Source organism: Lissotriton helveticus, chromosome 12 (genome assembly GCF_964261635.1).
Source record: "Lissotriton helveticus chromosome 12, aLisHel1.1, whole genome shotgun sequence".
In the NCBI taxonomy this organism is placed as follows: Eukaryota; Metazoa; Chordata; class Amphibia; order Caudata; family Salamandridae; genus Lissotriton; species Lissotriton helveticus.
This window is the reverse complement of record NC_136073.1, coordinates 848,343,081-848,361,465: the sequence shown is the minus strand read 5'-3', so window position 1 is coordinate 848,361,465 and position 18,385 is coordinate 848,343,081. Positions and strand designations below refer to the sequence as shown.

General features: G+C 45.2%; 1 protein-coding gene across 5 annotated transcripts in view; it reads left to right on the top strand.

Moving 5' to 3' along the window:
• Positions 1–15,171, top strand: part of LOC144799593 (GRAM domain-containing protein 2A-like) — a 223,319-nt gene extending 208,148 nt beyond the window's left edge. For all 5 annotated transcript variants that reach the window (XM_078670980.1, XM_078670982.1, XM_078670983.1 and 2 more), the window contains 6 exons: positions 668–739; positions 1,854–1,926; positions 5,500–5,577; positions 6,044–6,131; positions 7,595–7,702; positions 13,514–15,171. In XM_078670980.1, coding sequence (XP_078527106.1) covers positions 668–739; positions 1,854–1,926; positions 5,500–5,577; positions 6,044–6,131; positions 7,595–7,702; positions 13,514–13,529 — 435 coding nt within the window. In that variant the 3' untranslated portion in view covers positions 13,530–15,171. The remainder of the gene's footprint in view (positions 1–667; positions 740–1,853; positions 1,927–5,499; positions 5,578–6,043; positions 6,132–7,594; positions 7,703–13,513) is intronic.
• The last annotated feature ends 3,214 nt before the right edge of the window (positions 15,172–18,385 follow it).

The following is an 18,385-nucleotide window of genomic DNA, read 5'->3' as shown; positions in this document are numbered from 1 at the left end:
GTAATTTACATATCTGACACTTATTGGTACATTATTAACTTTGCATTCACTGCATGCCTACATTCCTAAGAGGACATTTTTGATAATCCCTCATTTGCATACACCAATAAGATAGCTCAGTGGACTGGGTGCCAGCTGCATAGACGTGTTTCATGCAGAGCGCAGGTTCCAAACTTGTAAGGGCACATTCAGCCTTTCACACTTGTAAGTTTACAAAATGAGTACTACTTAGTTTGTGTGTTATTTATGTGTTAGTAAAAAGTCATATTTTAACATCAAGCCTATATGATTCATTCTGCACTGTACGTTAACTCCTCACCACGCCTTCTGTTTAGCATTGTCCAGTCTATGTGCCTTTAGAGTCAAGCTTTGCTTTCCAAAACCCCAATAGTGTGGCTATTCTTTTGTTTTCCGAGGGAATCTCAGGGCTCGCTACCGTCTCTTGATACCTTTCTCTATTAGTTGTTAAATTATGTTTTGTCAAACTACTGCCTCATTAAAAAAATAAAAGGATGCAGATTGTCCAGAGTCACACAGTGTCAGTGAGAAGCTGGGATTAGAACCCACAGCTTTCCATTCAAAAATTAGTGCCTCCAGCTTTTGACCATGGCCCATCTCTCCTTTTTATCTCTATGGTCGATTTGACGTATTCCTCTCTTCGATGCAGGATGGAAGCCCGAACAATAGCCCTTTAAGCTCCCCGGCAGACACCAGCTCTGAACAATGCAAGAAGACCCTGGTAAGGAGAAAGCGCCTTGAATCAAGCTCTGTTCGCAATATCAGTCTGGTAATTCTGTCCTTGTCTTCGACCTGAAACCTTTCAATGCAGTTAACATTGGACAGGAAGAGTTTTAGGCTTGCTGCACTTTGACCTGGAGATGATCCTTCAGAGACATATGTAGTTACTACTAATCTCAGCAGCTCATTTGAAGAGTAGGCACTGGGGTAAGGGTATAATTTCTTCGGTTTGATTGCAGGTACGGCCGGTACAGGTAAGAGCAGTGGGGCGGGAGGTGTGGGGAGGACGACGGGATAGGGAACATAAAATAAATAAAACCACTTACCTTGCGCTCGCCGCATCACCAACTTGGTGATGCTGCGAGCACAAGGTAAGTGGTTTTATTTATTTATTTGTTTTATTTTCCCTATCCCGTAGTCTGACTCCCCCCACCCGCCCACCTCACCGCTCTTACCTGTCCCGGGCCCCCCTTTTCAATTGCATTAGTGACGAGTGATGAACACAGCTGTCTTTATGCAGGTGACCACCTCACTTCTTATCATGTAAATTATGCTTCCTGTTCTGAGCTTGTCACTTACAAACCATTGCAATGAGGTGTACTAGTTAAGTTAGTTCAATGGAACCATACCAGGCTTCAACATCCAGACTGCATTATGTGGCATTATCTCTCTTAAATATTATATATAAGTATTGTTTGCTATTGGTGCATGTATCACAATCAGCGTTTATATCTCTATATGGGTATAAGCCGGACTTCCATGTCACTCTATTTGATGTTATTTATCAATTCAAAAATTTAGCAGTAAATTTATTGATACACAGAATGCATTATTTGACAAGCCCAGGACGGAAGGCCATGTCAGTGTTGACATGGATGCGGTGGACATTGTGACCATGCCTACCGTTGTGGTATCTCCACCAACAAGTCGGATTGCCTATTTGAGGCTTGTGAGTCGGAGTGAAAGGCCTGGGGTGCCCGTCTGTACTCGAGACAGACCCTGTTGCTCTGTTCCTTGCGCTGCCTTTCATCGGAGTGTGGAGAAATTCAAGTCATAACATGTTCTGTTGAAGTTCTGTCATTGAAGCTACATTTCCTGCTGTCTTAATGTTTCAGAATTCCAGCCAATCAGATCTGGAACACGAACTTCCGGACGAAGATCCGAGCTTCGCCTTTCCAGACGTTCCAGGTGAGATGCTGACAGCAGTGGTCAACCTGAGCATACACGTCAGCCCTAGTGTGCAGACACCGTTGTGCCCCTCTTACCCACCCACACGGTGTGCTGACCTATGAATAGATCCATAGATATGATTGCAGAAAAAATGTGTCTAATGAAAAGTTTGGAACTTTATTCTTTTTTTTTTTTTACTGTTTATTTTGAAAGAAACACTTAGATTTGTTTTTGAGTCTGTTTTCTCCTGTGTCAAAAGAATACTGTCATGGCATCAGGGAATGTTGCTCATTTCTCACGCACAGAGATGCCCAGCTGTAATTTGTACGTCCATGCCAGGTCAGATGTAACAGTGAGTGATGGGTAAACTTGTTCAGCTTACTGGTCATTTCCACTAAGAGAAGGATCAACACCCAGGAAGCTGCCGACTAACCTTCGAAGCCATATGAAATATATATACCCTTCCAAGGAGCAAAGGGAACAGAATGGCAGAAAAATATTGACTTATAAATTCCAAAAACTCCACATAGAGAGGTGCACAGAAAAGGACGTAAAAAATAAGAAGATGTAGAGGGAAAGAACACAACATTGGTGGCAACATGCATAAGTGTGAGTGAAATAGAGGAGCTAAAGAGTAGAGAAGTGACTAACTTTAAAAGCATGGAAGAACCAATTGGTCAGGCCTTTGCAAGTTGGTGTCATGGTTAATTTTGATCTTTTACTAGCTGTACCCGGCCACGCGTTGCTGTGGCTCAGTCTGGTTAAATGGAAGAGAAAGAAAAGAGTAAGCGCACGTTTCTAATATGTTTAATTTCACAATGCTTGTGTATATACAATATGTTTTTGTGACTATTGTCTGTATGCGTCCCTTGTACTTGTTGCGCAGCAAGCAAATCGATAGGGTCTGTTTGGCCTATCGATTTAAAAACACGCGCGTATTGTACACGCGCGTATTCGAATCCAACGTTGTGTATATATAAACACATGCTAATGTTGCAAAGTGAACCAACTCCTCCACCCACTTCCCGGTCTGCAATCCTGACACCAACTGTCCATCCTAATATATGTAGACTATTGTCTCTAAGCGTCTTTTCTTAATGTTGCAAAGTGAACCAACTCCTCCCCCCTCCCTCCACCCACTTCCCGGTCTGCCATCCTGATACCAACTGTCCATCCTAATATATGTAGACAATTGTCTCTATGCGTCCCTTGTATTTGTTGCGCAGCAACTAAATTGATAGGGTCCGTTCGGCCTTTCGATTAAAAACACACGCGTATTGGACACGCGTGTATTCAAATCCAACGTTGTGTATATATAAACCGCGCTAATGTTGCAAAGTGAACCAAGTCCTCCCCCCTCCCTCCACCCACTTCCCGGTCTGCCATCCTGACACCAACTGTCCATCCTAATATATGTAGGGTATTGTCTCTATGCGTCCTTTCTTAATGTTGCAAAGTGAACCAATCCCTTCCCCCTTCCTCCACCCACTTCCCGGTCTGCCATCCTGACACCAACTGTCCATCCTAATATACGTAGACTATTGTCTCTATGCGTCCATTGTAGTTGTTGCGCAGCAACCAAATCGATAGGGTCTGTTCGGCCTTTCGATTAAAAACACGCGCGTATTGGACAGGCGCGTGTTCGAATCCAACGTTGTGTATATATAAACACGCGTTTAATCGAATCCAACGTTGTGTCAAAATTTCAAAGCAATCGGTGGAGAACTTTCGGAGATGTAAGATTTTGAACAAACAAACATTGACATTTTTATGTGTCTGTTCGGCCTTTCGATTAAAAACGCGCGTATTCGACACACGTGTATTCGAATCCAACATTGTGTATATAAAAACATGCGCGTTTTCGAATCCAACGTTGTGTCAAAATTTCAATGCAATCGGTGAAGAACTTTCGAAGATTTACGCTTTTGAAACAAACGAACATTTACATTTTTATTTATATAAATTGCAAGGCTGTGCTAGTAAAATGAGCATGGCGGCCAGGTGCATGAGAAAAACCTTACAAAAAATTAATCTTTGTCTATAATTTTAATAGGGCAACCGGGTGCTACCTCGTAGTGGGTGTACTTAGAACAGGTATTGATACAGATTTTAATTTTAATGTGCATCACTAGATGATACAATCCTTGGAACAATAAATTGTAGTATTTGTGTTGTGAAACCATAGCCAATGGTGGTGGTGGTGGGCGTTGTGGTTGGTGGAGAGGGCAACGAGGGAGAAATAGCACAAAGACAAATCAGAAGGGCGGGAAATAGCAAATGGAAAAAAAAGATTAAATTTTCAAAAGCCTGAAGGGGGTATAACGCACAGAGTAAGAGAGTAAATAAAATACATGTCAGTGTAACAAATAGAAGGGGTCACATACGAAATTAAAAGGAAGACTGTTGAGTGACAAAAGGCCCAGAGAGCTTGATTCACAAAGCTCTTATGGTAAAAAATTGCCAATCCTTCCTTGTGTTTGAAGGAGATTTTTGACTGTTATGGTACTGACAGCATCTCCAATAGTATTCTTGGCAATACAAAGCCGTTGTAGATAACCTGGAGTATTCCAGCTTCATATTTTCTCATGCAAGTTTTCAACTACAAGTACAACTGTATGAGAATGTATGGTGAAAATGTACATTGAAGAATAAAAAGGATGTTTTTGGCACTCTTCTACCCAGTTTATTCACTTACTCCAACCTTTTGTGGGAATAGATTTTGCTTTTTTAATGGAGGGGAAAATGTGATTGTAAAAAGTGGCTTTCACCACTACTATGGCTTATTGTCTGCCCTGTAGGCCCTCGACATGAAAGACCCGTGTCTTAACCCTAGTGCTAAATGTATGATGATTGATAATACACTATACTATGAGATTTATCGCGATTCTAAGAGCAATTTATGATTGTAGAAATTACAATTTTTAGAAACTTGCTAACAAATTTACCATTTGGAATTTGAGATTGTTGCGCCCCTTAGTGGCGCAAAAACCTTTATGAATCAGACACGCAGATGTCGCTAGAGAAACATGTATTTGTATACAGATAGAATGACCCACCAAATTCCTTGGTTACAAACGAAGCAGTGGTCCGGCACTTTTCATTGGGGGACGCCCCAATGTTTTCCCAAAAGGAACTTTCCTCGTTATTAAGGACCTGCGCCCTACTGTAAATGTCCTTGTTAAGAAGGACCCGCCCCTTACAGGGCGTAGCCCCAATTGTTATGAAGGACCCGCCTCCTTCTTGTGAATGGCTCTGCCTTGTTTTGATGGACCAGTCCTTTTCTGTGAATGTCCCGATTCCTATGAAGAACCCACCTCCTTCTTGTGATTGGCTCAGCCTTGTTTTGAAGGACCCGCCCTATTCTGTGACTGCCACATACCCCTTTATTGCAGAGGATCTGCCCTTTTGTTGGAACATCTCTTTATGAGACTTGTTCCTTGCAGTGGAGGGCCTGGGCACACATGCGCACTCACACACATTCACGCACCCAAACCAGTGTCACCCTACACTCTGTTGCACTCTAAATTCCATGTCATGTCCGCTGCCACCAATATTGCATGGAATAACCACCTATTTTTCTCCTATATGCAGATGGCGGGGGGTCCGTGCACAGCAGAGTAAAAATGGAAGACGAAGTCAAGAAGCCTTCTCCAACACCAAGGAGCAAAGGTGGGTGTCTCTTTTTTTTTTGTGGAGTTTTATATAGCACGAACTTGACCCGAACGTATTGGATATCAGAGCGCTTTACATTACAGACAGACACATTTGTTTGTTAGTTAGGCACGGGGAGATGAAGTGATTTGCCCAGAATCACAGGATGTCGAGCGTCCTTGCCGAGACTCGAACCTGGTTCCGCTGTTCTGAGGTCGACCGCCCTAGCCCTTAGGCCATATCCTCTCTGAACACTATCTTTAGATACATCCTTCTGCTTTCCTCAAACATCTGTGGCAGGTCTGAACGAGTGAAATTCCTCTCCACCATACTTCCAAAAACCTATAACACACTTATTGTAAAGGTCTTTGGGTATGTGTGGCCCTGTCTGCGCCCTTACGTCTCTATGCTGCATTCCTTGTTTCGCGGTCCTTATTGTTCACTTGCATAAACTCACTCGCTCTCACTCTCACTTGTGCTGCAGGAGAGTCCTCGAACCCAAAGACGTCCAGCAGGGCCAGCTGGCAGAACCTGAGCTCCATCAACATCCTTCTCATCATCTACCTCATGCTGTGAGTATACGACGGTGCAGGTGTGAGCGAGGAGTGCATGTGAACGCGGTCTCAGGGACTGCAAGTCAATGTGGGGATTGAGTATGTGATCAGTGAGAATGCATGAACTCAGGGACGGTGAGGAAGTGGCCATGGGGGCTCTTCGTGACCACAGGGACCCTTCAGCGTGTGCAAGATGAACTGTGTGTACGACCACAGGGAGTGCATGTGAACACGGGAATAGTGTGAGACCACTGAACTGAGTCTGTGAACGTGTAGAGACTGGGTGTCCCCATGAGGACTGCATGTGACGTGTGTTACCCCTGCTAAAAAAAACTATGCCTAACCAACCAATCAATCAATCACACGTTACTTATAAAGCGCTGCTTATCACCCAAGAGGTTATCCAGGCGCTGTGCTATGGAGTCAGTCGTAGAGCCAGGTCTTGTTTCCCTTCCTGAAGTGGGTCAGCGAGGGTGAAGTGCAGAGTTGGAGGGGAGGCCTTTCTAACCTCCATTTTGCATCTCAAATCCCAGCCTCCACATATATTGGATAGCAGGAATAATTCCGCTCTCGTTCCCTGTTCAGATAATGGTTTTCATCCTTATGGCTGGGTTCCAACAAATTTTTCATGTTACTGCCATCACCACCCCTTTACTGGAAAGTGCTCTGAGGCCGCCGCAGGGTGGGTCTTGAGCGCTTTACAAAAACTCCACATGAGTGTTCAAGGCACCCACCCTCCTAACAATTGTTCCTTTCTACCTGTTTGTGTCCTGTGTAATGCACGTCTGTCGAATGGGTCCCAGTTTTCAATAACTAGTAATAAGATTGTAAGTGCATGCAGGCGTGGCGACTGCGGGGGTGTTGCAAGGAAATGTGAGCAGAGGGCAGTGATTATGTGGATATGGCCATGGTGAATGGGTGAATATGACTGGGTGGACGTATGGGAGCGTATTTGTGGACAGGCACGCGCCACTGCGTAGGGGTGTTTGGATAGTAGATCCTGTGTATTACGTGGTCTTTGTCAGAAATGTTTGATGTGGCTCAAGGACTGGTTGTCATTTTATTGTGTTTGTGCCGCTGTGTCTTGGCCTGTAGTGACGCCTTGGCTTATAGCTTGCCGGAGTGGCCTTGGGAGAAAGGATGGGTGATCTGTTCAAGTTTTGGGTAGTGTGACCCTGTTTTGAAATCTTGCACACTGAGTGTGTTTCGGTGCGTTGTAAGGTGGTATCTGGTGGCTCAGTGGACTAATGCGTCCACTGTAGGGGTCTGTGTTTGACCTCATGGTCACAGTTTCAAATCCTCGTGGGTCCACTCAGCCTTTCATCCTTCTGAGGTCGATAAAATGAGTACCATTGAGTTGGGTAGCAATAAACATCTGTTATCCAGTGCCAAGATAACCTTCTGCGTGAATGTACGCAAATACTCATGTTATGTATGTGCCTTACCCGCGAGGGTCTCACCGCCTTCTCTCTGCCCCTCAGGGTGGTGGTCTTGCTCCTGTCCTCGGGGTACATCGGGCTGCGGATCGTGGAGCTCGAGCAGCAGCTGACCCTCATGGGGGCCTGGCCGGAGTTGAACCTTCAGAGCGGGTGAGTTTGCTGGGTGGGGTGGGAGACCCCCTGGGACGAGGGGACATGGAGGGCGACCAAGTGAGAGGCTAGGAAGCCGGGTGGCATCCTGGGGGAGGGGCGGGACAAGGGGCTAGAGGGGAGAAGATGGGGGGGGGATTGAAGAATATAGGGCAGGGGCCCAGATGTTGAGGCTACTGTGAGGTTGGGGTAGTTTAGGAGGGCACCCCCAGTTGCCTTCTACTTTTGCCAGTGTGGCACATGCCTACCACTCTAAAAGGTGCGAGAGATTTGGATGGTAAAAGGGGAACACGAAAAGGATAATGAAAATGAGTAGGTATGGATTGACAAGAAAACACATTGTCAGAAAAATTAAAAGGGGTCTGGAAAGAGTTAAATAAGAAACTACAGGAAATAACCGAGCTGGAAAACGAGAGGAGAAATTGGGAGAAAGAGAAAAGAACATGATGACCTGGTTAAAAAAAAATGAAAACCGAAAGAAACCAACAAACATGAAATGTATTTTACAGGCTAAAATACAGAGTCAGCTCACATATGGGCGTTGATGTATCTATCGCACAGTTCAATGTGTAATACAGCCTTTATGTCTCAGATTATAACCCAAGCCAGAAAGCTTGGTGGGTGATTGCACGTACTGCAGTGATCTGCTGGGCGCAGCAGGCGACAGAGCCTGCGTAGCGGCAGGTCACAGAGCACACATGGCGTCAGCAGGTCACAGAACACACATGGCGTCAAGAGCACATGAGCACATGGTGATGCAATGAGTGACTTACAGCCGCCTGCTGTTCCTTCTCTGGCTGAGCTGGCTGTCAATGATCGGGTTGTCTGCCTTCGGAGGCTCACACAACCCTGCCACTCACAGACTAATTTAGTCTGTGATTGACAGGGTTGTTTTGGGGGGCAGGTGTGTGGCGGGAGCCCACAGAGGCCCTTTGTTTTCTGCACCTGTTCCTGTGTTCTCACATTTTGGAAGTGCAGACCCAGCGACTTCTAATTTAGGTTGTCAGACGTCTTTTGTGCAGCATACTTTGCACACAACTAGACACAAAGGATACAGGGACAATCGACAGACACTAGCCACATCTTGTGTATCACACAGTTCACAATACAAAGACGTACAAAGGGCTCACAACAGGCACATCCGATGCAAATGTCGCAAGCAGCACTCTTGCAAACACAAAACAGTGCACACCAATGCACACCCTACACCTAAATCATTCAGCAAACCCACAATTGTACCTTCACGCCACATATAAAACAGGCACAATGGAGTCACAGCTCACACACACCTAGACAACGCACTACTAAGACACAAAGTACATACATTATTCACATGACACATTGCATAGTAGATGCTGGAACACAGCATACACCGAGTGTATGCTTACATATACATTGTGCACACATAGAAAACAAGCACACACAATGTTCGTACACAGATCATCCATGGTGACACAAGTTGTATAGAGACAAACAGCAAAAAAAGGACAAACACACAGAAACAGTACTTAATATACAAAAAGTAAATAATGTCTAAAGACACACAAAAAGAGTGTAGAGACTCCCACATCATACTCAAGGTTCCAGATACACATGACACGGGCACAAATAACATGTACACAGACAAAGTGTTAGGGACACGCCTCATCATCACAATGCAACCACACAAAGAACGGCCACACGGTACCCTCCAGGGATTACAGAATCACAATGCAGAGGCACACGAGGAACAAATAATGCACACGCCAGAACAGTGCAAGCTGTGAGTGGACACTGAAGTGTAACATGGACAGCCACACACACACACACAGACACACACACACACACAGACACACACACAGACACACACACACACACGCAGGCACAGACACACGCACACACGCACACACAGACACACGCACACACACGCACACACACGCACACACACACACACACGCACACACACACACACACACACATTTTGCATTCACTCACCTCAGAGAAATAATTTGGGTATCTGAAGATTTTCGACATGTTGACGTCCGAATCCAATTGGCTGGTTACATATTCAGACTGAATCCAATTAAATCCTACTGTATTTCCACTGGAAAGCAAGTTATGGGCTTAAGTAGAGTTTGGCGGAGAGGTGCAGTGCCACAAAGGAAGGAGGGTACCATGTGCTTAATTTGAACCAGTGCTTTCCGGTGCTGAGCACCAGCACTAAATTGGATTCCGGTGCTCAGCACCGGCACCTAATTGTCAACATCCACCACACTTAGGGCAGTCTGCCACATGGTGGCGCTGCTCATGTAATTTAGAGATGAGCAGTATAACAGTTGTTTAGGAAAACAATATACATTAAAAAATTGATCATACCTGCCTACCCAGCCATTCTTTTAGCTTTGGGGACCTGGAATAATCTGAACTGTCGAATTTACATGCAAGAGAGATGGTTAGTAGTTGTTTTGGCAGCAATGACAGGGGTGATGGGTGGTGCAAGCTGCAGTGGCCTCCTGGTCAGAGCCCTGGCACTTAATATTTTACAAATTAAACACTCCCGGGTACCCTGTCTGCCAAACTGTCGGTTCGCCTGCTGTGTGTAGAGTCGGGGAGCGCTCTTGTTTCCGTTAACTGAGCCTCCTCTGGCTGTGCGAGGGGAAATATTACACGGATGGGACAATGTATGCCGGGCCATCGCTCTAAGCATCTCAGACCCTCTGCACTATTTAGGGCAGATGGTATTCAAAATATTTCCTGTGCCTGTCCTCCAGGAAAATCCTGGTGTTGCGAACAGGAAAGCAAAACAAATGACCCCCCACATACACACATACACTGGGATAAATCTCCCAATCGAGGCAGAGACATTTATTTTTATTTTTCAGAAACAAACTCCCTTTTTTGGAAAAAGCTTTGAGTGGCTGCGTTAAGCATGGCGGCTGTTGAGGAAAGCTACAGTACCTTCAAAGAAGGTGCCACAGCGGCTGTTCAGGAGGGGTGCAGCGCCTTTACACTAGCCATGGCCACTGTTGAGGAGGGCTGCCATGCCTTCAGAGAAGGTGCCATGGCCGCTGTTCAGGAGGGCTGCAGCGTCTTCAGAGAAGGAGCCATGGCCGCTGTTCAGGAGGGCTGCAGCGTCTTCAGAGAAGGAGCCATGGCCGCTGTTCAGGAGGGCTGCAGCGTCTTCAGAGAAGGAGCCATGGCCGCTGTTCAGGAGGGCTGCAGCGTTTTCAGAGAAGGAGCCATGGCCGCTGTTCAGGAGGGCTGCAGCGTCTTCAGAGAAGGAGCCATGGCCGCTGTTCAGGAGGGCTGCAGCGTCTTCAGAGAAGGAGCCACGGCCGCTGTTCAGGAGGGCTGCAGCGTCTTCAGTGAAGGAACCATGGCCGCTGTTCAGGAGGGCTGCAGCGCCTGCAGAGAAGGAGCCATGGCCGCTGTTCAGGAGGGCTGCAGCATCTTCAGAGAAGGAGCCATGGCCGCTGTTCAGGAGGGCTGCGGCGCCTTTACACAAGCCATGGCCGCTGTTCAGGAGGGCTGCAGCGCCTTTACAGGAGCCATGGCCGCTGTTCAGGAGGGCTGCAGCGCCTTGACATGAGCCATGGCCGCTGTTCAGGAGGGCTGCAGCACCTTCAGAGATGTTGCCACAGCAGCAGTTCAGGCGAGCTGCAGCGCCTCCAGAGAAGGCGCCACGGCAGGTCCTGTGAAAGCACAGAGTCAGCCTGCCTAGTAGAGATCTTTACACAAGGCAGTTAGTCCTCCGCTGCCCTGACAGACCGACGAACATGCTGGCAAACTCCAGATAAGGCCCTTAGTGTGCATTCAAAATTTTTGTTGATCATTCAGAACTTCTCCTGTCGAAATCTTGGAATCCCAGAGCTCTCGTAGTTACCACTTTACTGGGTGACCAGCGTATCGACGTCCGGTTTGTTTGTTTGCCTTCTGTGATTGGTAGTCCAGTTTAACCTTTTATAAAATCAGGACTGCAAGTCCCAGCATGCTGAGTAAAAAAAAGCCTTTATTGCATCACTTACTCTAATCTGGACCTTGGAAAGATCAGAGCTCTGCCAGTTTGTGGAAATAACATTTCAGAAAGTTGCTCACCAACTCTCCAGAAATTAATGGGCTAGGAGGCTAACTGGGAGTTTCCCCATGAGGCTAGTGGGTGGGCCACTGTGTGTGATCGCCTGCCAAGCCCCTCCACACAGTCTCCCACACACAAGCCTTGGCTCAACCAGCACTCACCATTGTTGGCAACTTGTCCTTGAGTGTATTGAAAACGGCTTGTGGCCCGGGCTGCTATAACCCATAACATTCTATCCTTCTCCGGGGCGTGGCTTGGTGAGTATGATTGGTGGAGGAGGGTGAGCTTCAGATTACCCAACAATCGCGCTGGAGCATTTTCTTAAAACACATTATATGAGAAACAAGACAAGAGGGGGGCTTAAAGGGCAGTGTAAAGAGAGGGGTGTGAATTCTTAGGGGTACTTGAAATGTAATATTTTTCAAACTTATCAACATTTTTTAAGGCCTTCAAAACATTGACAAGAGAGTATGTGTGTTTTTGTCAGTGTGGGCTTGCAAAAATCCCAAGTCCAATCCAACAGACACTTCACACTATCCGACGGAAAGTACTTGTGCCCAACTATTTACTACAGAATAATTTTTTTAGAGAGGTGTAACACCCTAAACACCCCCCATGGAGCTACGCCCCTGATACTTCTGTACATCCAGGGCCAATGGAATTATGTGGCAGGGAAGGTCCAAATTATGTGGCAGTGTTGACTAAATTATATGTTGAGAAAAAGCTAATTATGCTGCGTATTGTGTGGTAGTAGTGTATCATTTTGACAAGTTAATACTGTGTGGGCAGTGGTTTCACTTCAACAGTGTTGGTTTAATACCAAAACACAACCTGTCTGTAGGGCCTTCCACTGTGCAGCAGTATATGTCCCTGAATTTTTGTAACTTTTGAACTGTTTGAGCGAAAAAGAAAATGCAGATAATGCAGAACATAATGGATTGTGGAGTGGGAAAGGTATTATATCTCAAATTACGTAACATATTATTCCTAGAATGCATTTCCTTCTCTTCATATATGTCTCCAATTTTGTTTATTACAAACAATTTTAAGGAGAGCAAGGGAAATGTTAAAAAAAATTCTCCAAAGGGATATGTTGTAATTATAAAAATGTCAAGGGGCCTCTGTATTACACCACATTTGGGGTACTACTTTGTTCAATTATGTCAGCACATCTTGATTCCAGTCTTGGCTTTTTTTCTCAAAAGTCCCTGCAATAAGGTGTATCAGTTGAACTGCTTTAAATGGAAACCAAGTCTACAGATCTTTAAATGCACCAGATTGTCAAATGAAAGCAAGGGCTGGAAACATGGTGTCCAAATTCGGGGTTGTCATACGTTTTTGTGGGGCCTGGGCCAAAATTTAAGGTGGGGCCCTCAGTAGGCTGTTCAATTTTTGATAGTTGCTATAGGCACCTGTATTAAAAAAAAAAAAATGTTCAGAAGGGAAAAAAACATAACCTCTGGCACGGTCTAATTGTTTTGTCATGTACACTGTCTCATTATTATTACAAAGATGGCCGGCTTGCTTGCAATTAAAAATCTATGAATAAACTCTGCTGAAGGAGTTCAGGGCCATTGCAAGATGTGGAGTCTTTGGCATAACGCCCCCTTCTACCCCCATTTGTGACGACCATGTCCGAACGACATGGAGTGAAGTAGCTACAATACATTGGAAAAATTCGCCCAGAGTTCGTGGATACTTGGTGACTGTCTGTTTCCATTGATCTCACAGCTAAGTCTTTCTTTGCTTTCTTCCAGGTACAAAGAATCGTGAAGCCCTAAAGAAGCCTGGTGCGGCGCTTGTATCTAGGCATTGCTTTCCTGCTCGCGAGTCGCTGGTGACGTTTTGTCCGGCGTCGTGTCGCCCTCTGCTGGACAGAGGGTCAAAGATGCCCTGAAGAAGGGCGTGCTGTTCGGGCCATGGGGAAGGAGCGGCGTCTCCCCTTGGTGTTCCGCACCCCGTGTTTTAAAGGAATAGTGCAAATGAAAGAAATGAATAATATATGTTGAAGCGGAAACAATGGCGAAGATTTCCTTATTCTGCTCTCAATCAGCTGGTGATTTTTGACTGTGCACTTTAAAGGCTTAAAAAGAGCAAAGTAACCTTCTCTTTGAGGGATGGTGATTACTTCGGAGGGGGTGGAGGGTTCAAACCGTAGGTACGTTCAAGATGCAGATAGCGACAAATCAAATTGTTTTTATCAGACTAATTTCACTGGGGGGCAAGAGTTGTAGAAGATGGAACTTGATAACCTGAGCTCTTTTCTTTGGCGCGGTTAGTTGAGAAGGACTTTGAAATTATTTTCTTGACACTCCAGGACATGATTCTCTCACACTCTCAATTCTTGTAGGCATGAAGACCTCTCACAGTGTTGCTCCTGTGCCGCCAGCCTTGCAATCAAGAAGATTATGACCATAGCAGTGGCCAAGAGGCCATGGTCATCTAGGGATTTTTTTGACGTATCGTGATCTGGGTCGCCAAAAACTTGTCCGCCCAGTCCTCTCACTTCTGTTCCTGATCATTCGATTTATGCCTGACCAAGGGCTGTTTTTAGAAACTACACTGCTCCAAGCCACTTGGAGTCGGCCGACCCAAGCATGGCTTTGGGAGCGGCAATGTTCATTTCAAATAGGATAGACCGGTCCATTCTTTGTTCCCGGACCATGAAGGACTGTACCACATGGGTTTCTTCCATGATGTGGTTTCAGGACTAGGATGCTCCATGTCACTTGGATTAGACTGCCCCAGGGTTCTGTATTGGACATGGTCTGAGTTGTGCTAAGTGACTTGGAGCAGACTGGCCCAGGCTTTATTTTGGGAGCAAGGATCTTCATGTTGCTTAGGTTAAGTTTCCTTCTTCTGGATTTGGGACCACAACTTTCATAGTCATTTGAGCAGCCCAGCCAGGCGTGGTTTTAGAAGTCGCAATGCTCAGCGGCATTGGTTAGACCCGTTCAAACAATGACACAGATACTAGACTTTATTTATATGTGTGTATGATTGGTTGTGCGTGAGTATAAAGAAACATGTATGTATATTTGGATCAGAACTTTGTAGCAAACAGGAAGCTTCATTGAAATGTGCAGATATTATATGCATACACATCCTGAAGTAGACCGAAAAATGCCACGTTTGTTCGAACTTCTGAGTGTGCCGCGTGGTCTACGGAATTATGAAACCCCCTTCTTTAGTTCTGAGAATGGATGAAATATTACTTGTCCAATGACGCATTGGGCTTATGCCAGATTGCCCTGCACATTAAAATGTGTTGCCATTTTTGTGTGAGAATGTGTGTGTGTGTGTGTATGTGTATGTATGTATGTGTGTGTGTGATGTGTATATTTTTAATTATTTATCATTGCACTTTATCAAGATGTTTATCATATGTGCAAATAAATCCGTTTTGATTGATTTACTTCCTTTCATCTTGTCTCATTATTTAGGCCTCATGAGTAGCAACTATTCCTCCACCGTCTGTGCATATGTCTCAAAATTGGATGCTGAAATGGCGTACAGGATTTTACTTCCTGTCCTGCCTTGCCCTTCTTACCACTTCCTATAGGAGCTTTGGCCTTCCTGTTTTGGCCTAGAATCTTCTTCCCTTCCTTTCAAGTCTGAACACTGCTCTTCTTTCCATCTCTAGCTGGTCTGGACCTTGGCTTTTTTTAAATTCCCACCTTCCAGTTCCACCCTGGAGCTTCCTTCTCTACACTTCTCTACAGTGGTTCTGTGATTTTCTAAAAAACAGAGCTCAAACCATCTCGCTGGGTGTTTTCAAATCTCCAAGCATGCTGATAGACAAGGGGGCACCCATATGGTTAACACTTAGGGACGCCATGAGTGTTAGGTTGTCGAATATCTCGATCTTGATTGTAATGGACATGCTCTGCTGTCACCGATGATAGGCGCACACTTCCTTGCATTAATGAACTATACTCATATACAAGCGTTCATTTCATAGCGTCTTCACACGCATAGCGTCTTCAATCCCTCGGTAACCTATCCACACCATACCTCGCATTTACTTCTGTTACTACACACTCATTGTGGATATAGGCTGTTGCCCAGATTACACAAATGTCGTGGACGCGCTGGTGAGCCTACATAACTGTTTGTAGAAAATGGGAAAAACTATGGACCTGTTTAATACTCGTGCTAGATGATGTATTACGCCTGCATGCTTTACTTAACCTACGCCGCTGGACCCCCGGGTTGTCGGCTGAATGGCTGTGTCATCTGGCCCAATACTCCAAGTTTACCAACCAACGCAGCCGGCCCCTGTGGGTTGTAGGCTACATGCTGTGTGAATGTAACACGGATTGTCTGGAACAATAAAGGTCTTTAAAAAAAAAATGCTGATAGACAAGGGGGTCCCTCAGTGCTCGTGTTCATGCCCCACGCTCTGTAACATATATGTGGCCCCCCTTGCAAAGCTCGTCAAATCCTTTGGATTTGAAATACTGTCCTATGCCAATGACACGCAGCTGGTCATCTCCTTTGACAAAGATCTGATCAAAGTAAAAGGACGTTTCTCGACAGGGATGAAGGCAATTGCAGCCGGGATGACAAACAGATGCCTACAGCTGAATGCAGAAAAACTGAGATGATGCTGTTCGGTAAGGCCCAACAGCTCTGGTCTTCCGATTGGTGGCCTTCAGAACTAGGCGTTGCTCCAAAACCCAAACATGTAGTTAAGAACCTCAGTGTCTGATTGGACCAAACCAGACTATGAAGGAGCAGGTAATGTCTACTATCGGCAACTGTTTCCATATGATGTGTGCCGGTTTAGAAAAGCTCTTCCTTTTCTTCCTGCGAGGAAAACCTTGGTTCAGGGATGTATTATCAGCAGATTAGACAATGGCAACGCTTTACTCACCTCTGCAAATGAGACATTAATATCCAAGCTACAGGTTATTTATTTATGCGTTTTTATATAGCGCGGACTTTACCCGAAGGTGTCAGAGCGCTTCACAATAAGAACAGAACTGATACATGAGAACATTACAAGTGAACAAATTACAAAAGCAAACGTTACATTACATGAGGCAAAAGTGACAATCGTGAGCAAACAAAATACAAGAGGTAGCAAACGGTGCATTACAGGAGGAAAAAGTGACATGTGGGCAGGTTATAAAAGCGAACAAAGTACAAGTAGAGGTATAAAACTGCAATAAATGGAGGACACTCAAACACAAGAACAAACGTTACGTAGGCAATGGTGGCACTTGTGCATACTCAAAATTTGTTACGTAAACTAGAATCTCAAGCACTATTGCCCAGTTGGGCTCTTGAGATACAGGGAGAAAGCTTTGCTCACCGTCCCTTTGCTCACCGTCCCGTGTGTCGGGTCAAAAGCAGGTGGAAGGTCTTTCTCTTATCTGGCCCCCTTTTTACTGGAACATCACATCCGAACGTGTACAGACCATATCAAATTCAGTAAACTGCTCAAGCCAGAGCTGAATTAATCCATCCATCAAACCACTTTATTCGGCTAGCAAAAGCCATAAAAGTACACCACAAACAACAATATACATACAAAAAAATGCATAGACTCATTAATACATTCTGGGTTCAATAAAATATACCACATACAAACAGTAAAAGAATACCGGTAAAAAGTGGTGACTTATATTTCATTGATCAGGCAATAGTAACCGTTATATCAGTATATAAAATCCATCAACAATTTAAAATTTCTAGCACCCTTTCTTCCTATGTCTAACTGCCGCCACCCAAAAATTTGCAAGATAATAAATCTCCCAAGGGTTACTTAACAGCTGCAAATATAATAAGGCAGGTCTAACTAGTGCAAAACCCCTCCCCTTTAAAATAGGACTTAAAAACGTTCTCGTAGAGCTAAAATGGTCACAAAACATTATAAAATGTATGGTATCCTGTGTTGAGAAATTGTCACAAGTACATTGCTGTTTTAACTTAGCGCCTCTTCTGTGCCTGCGATCTGCCCTAGCGCTGAGATACCCCCTCCCAGGGTGATTAATGCACATAAAATAAATTAACATTATAAAACTTCCTTTGTAGGCCTTTGCCTTCCTTGAACCCCTCCCCTTCCTGTCTGAATCACGTCCATGTCTCAGTCACATTCTTTGCTTTGACCTTCCTCCCTTTCCTTTCTTGTTTTGGTCTTGGCTTTCATTATCTCTCAGATTACTGTCCAAATGGACCATCCGTATCCTGACTTCTTTTCTGGTCCCAGCCTTCGTTCCATACCCTTCCTGTCCAGGCCCTGCTTACGTCCATCTCCTTACTGCCTGAACCTTGGCCTACCTTAACCTCACACCACTGTGCTTGGCCATCTGTTCTTACGTCCTCCATCTCTTGGCCTTTCCTTGTTTTTTCATGTCCATTCCTTATTCTCCCCCACCCCTTTTCTTTGGGCTAGGAGGGTTCTTAGCTTCCCTCCTGTCTTGGCTTGAACTCTGCCAGCCATTCATAATTTTTTTCAAGAGGTCCTTGACGCTTCTGACTGTCTGTGCATTGATTATTCTGACCTCACTTCCTGTCTGGGTATTCTGACCTCACTTCCTGTCTGGGTTATGACTTGTTACTTCACTTTGTCTATGGGCTTTGGTGTTCTTTCCTTCACCTGTCACTCCAAGTGCCTGCCTCCC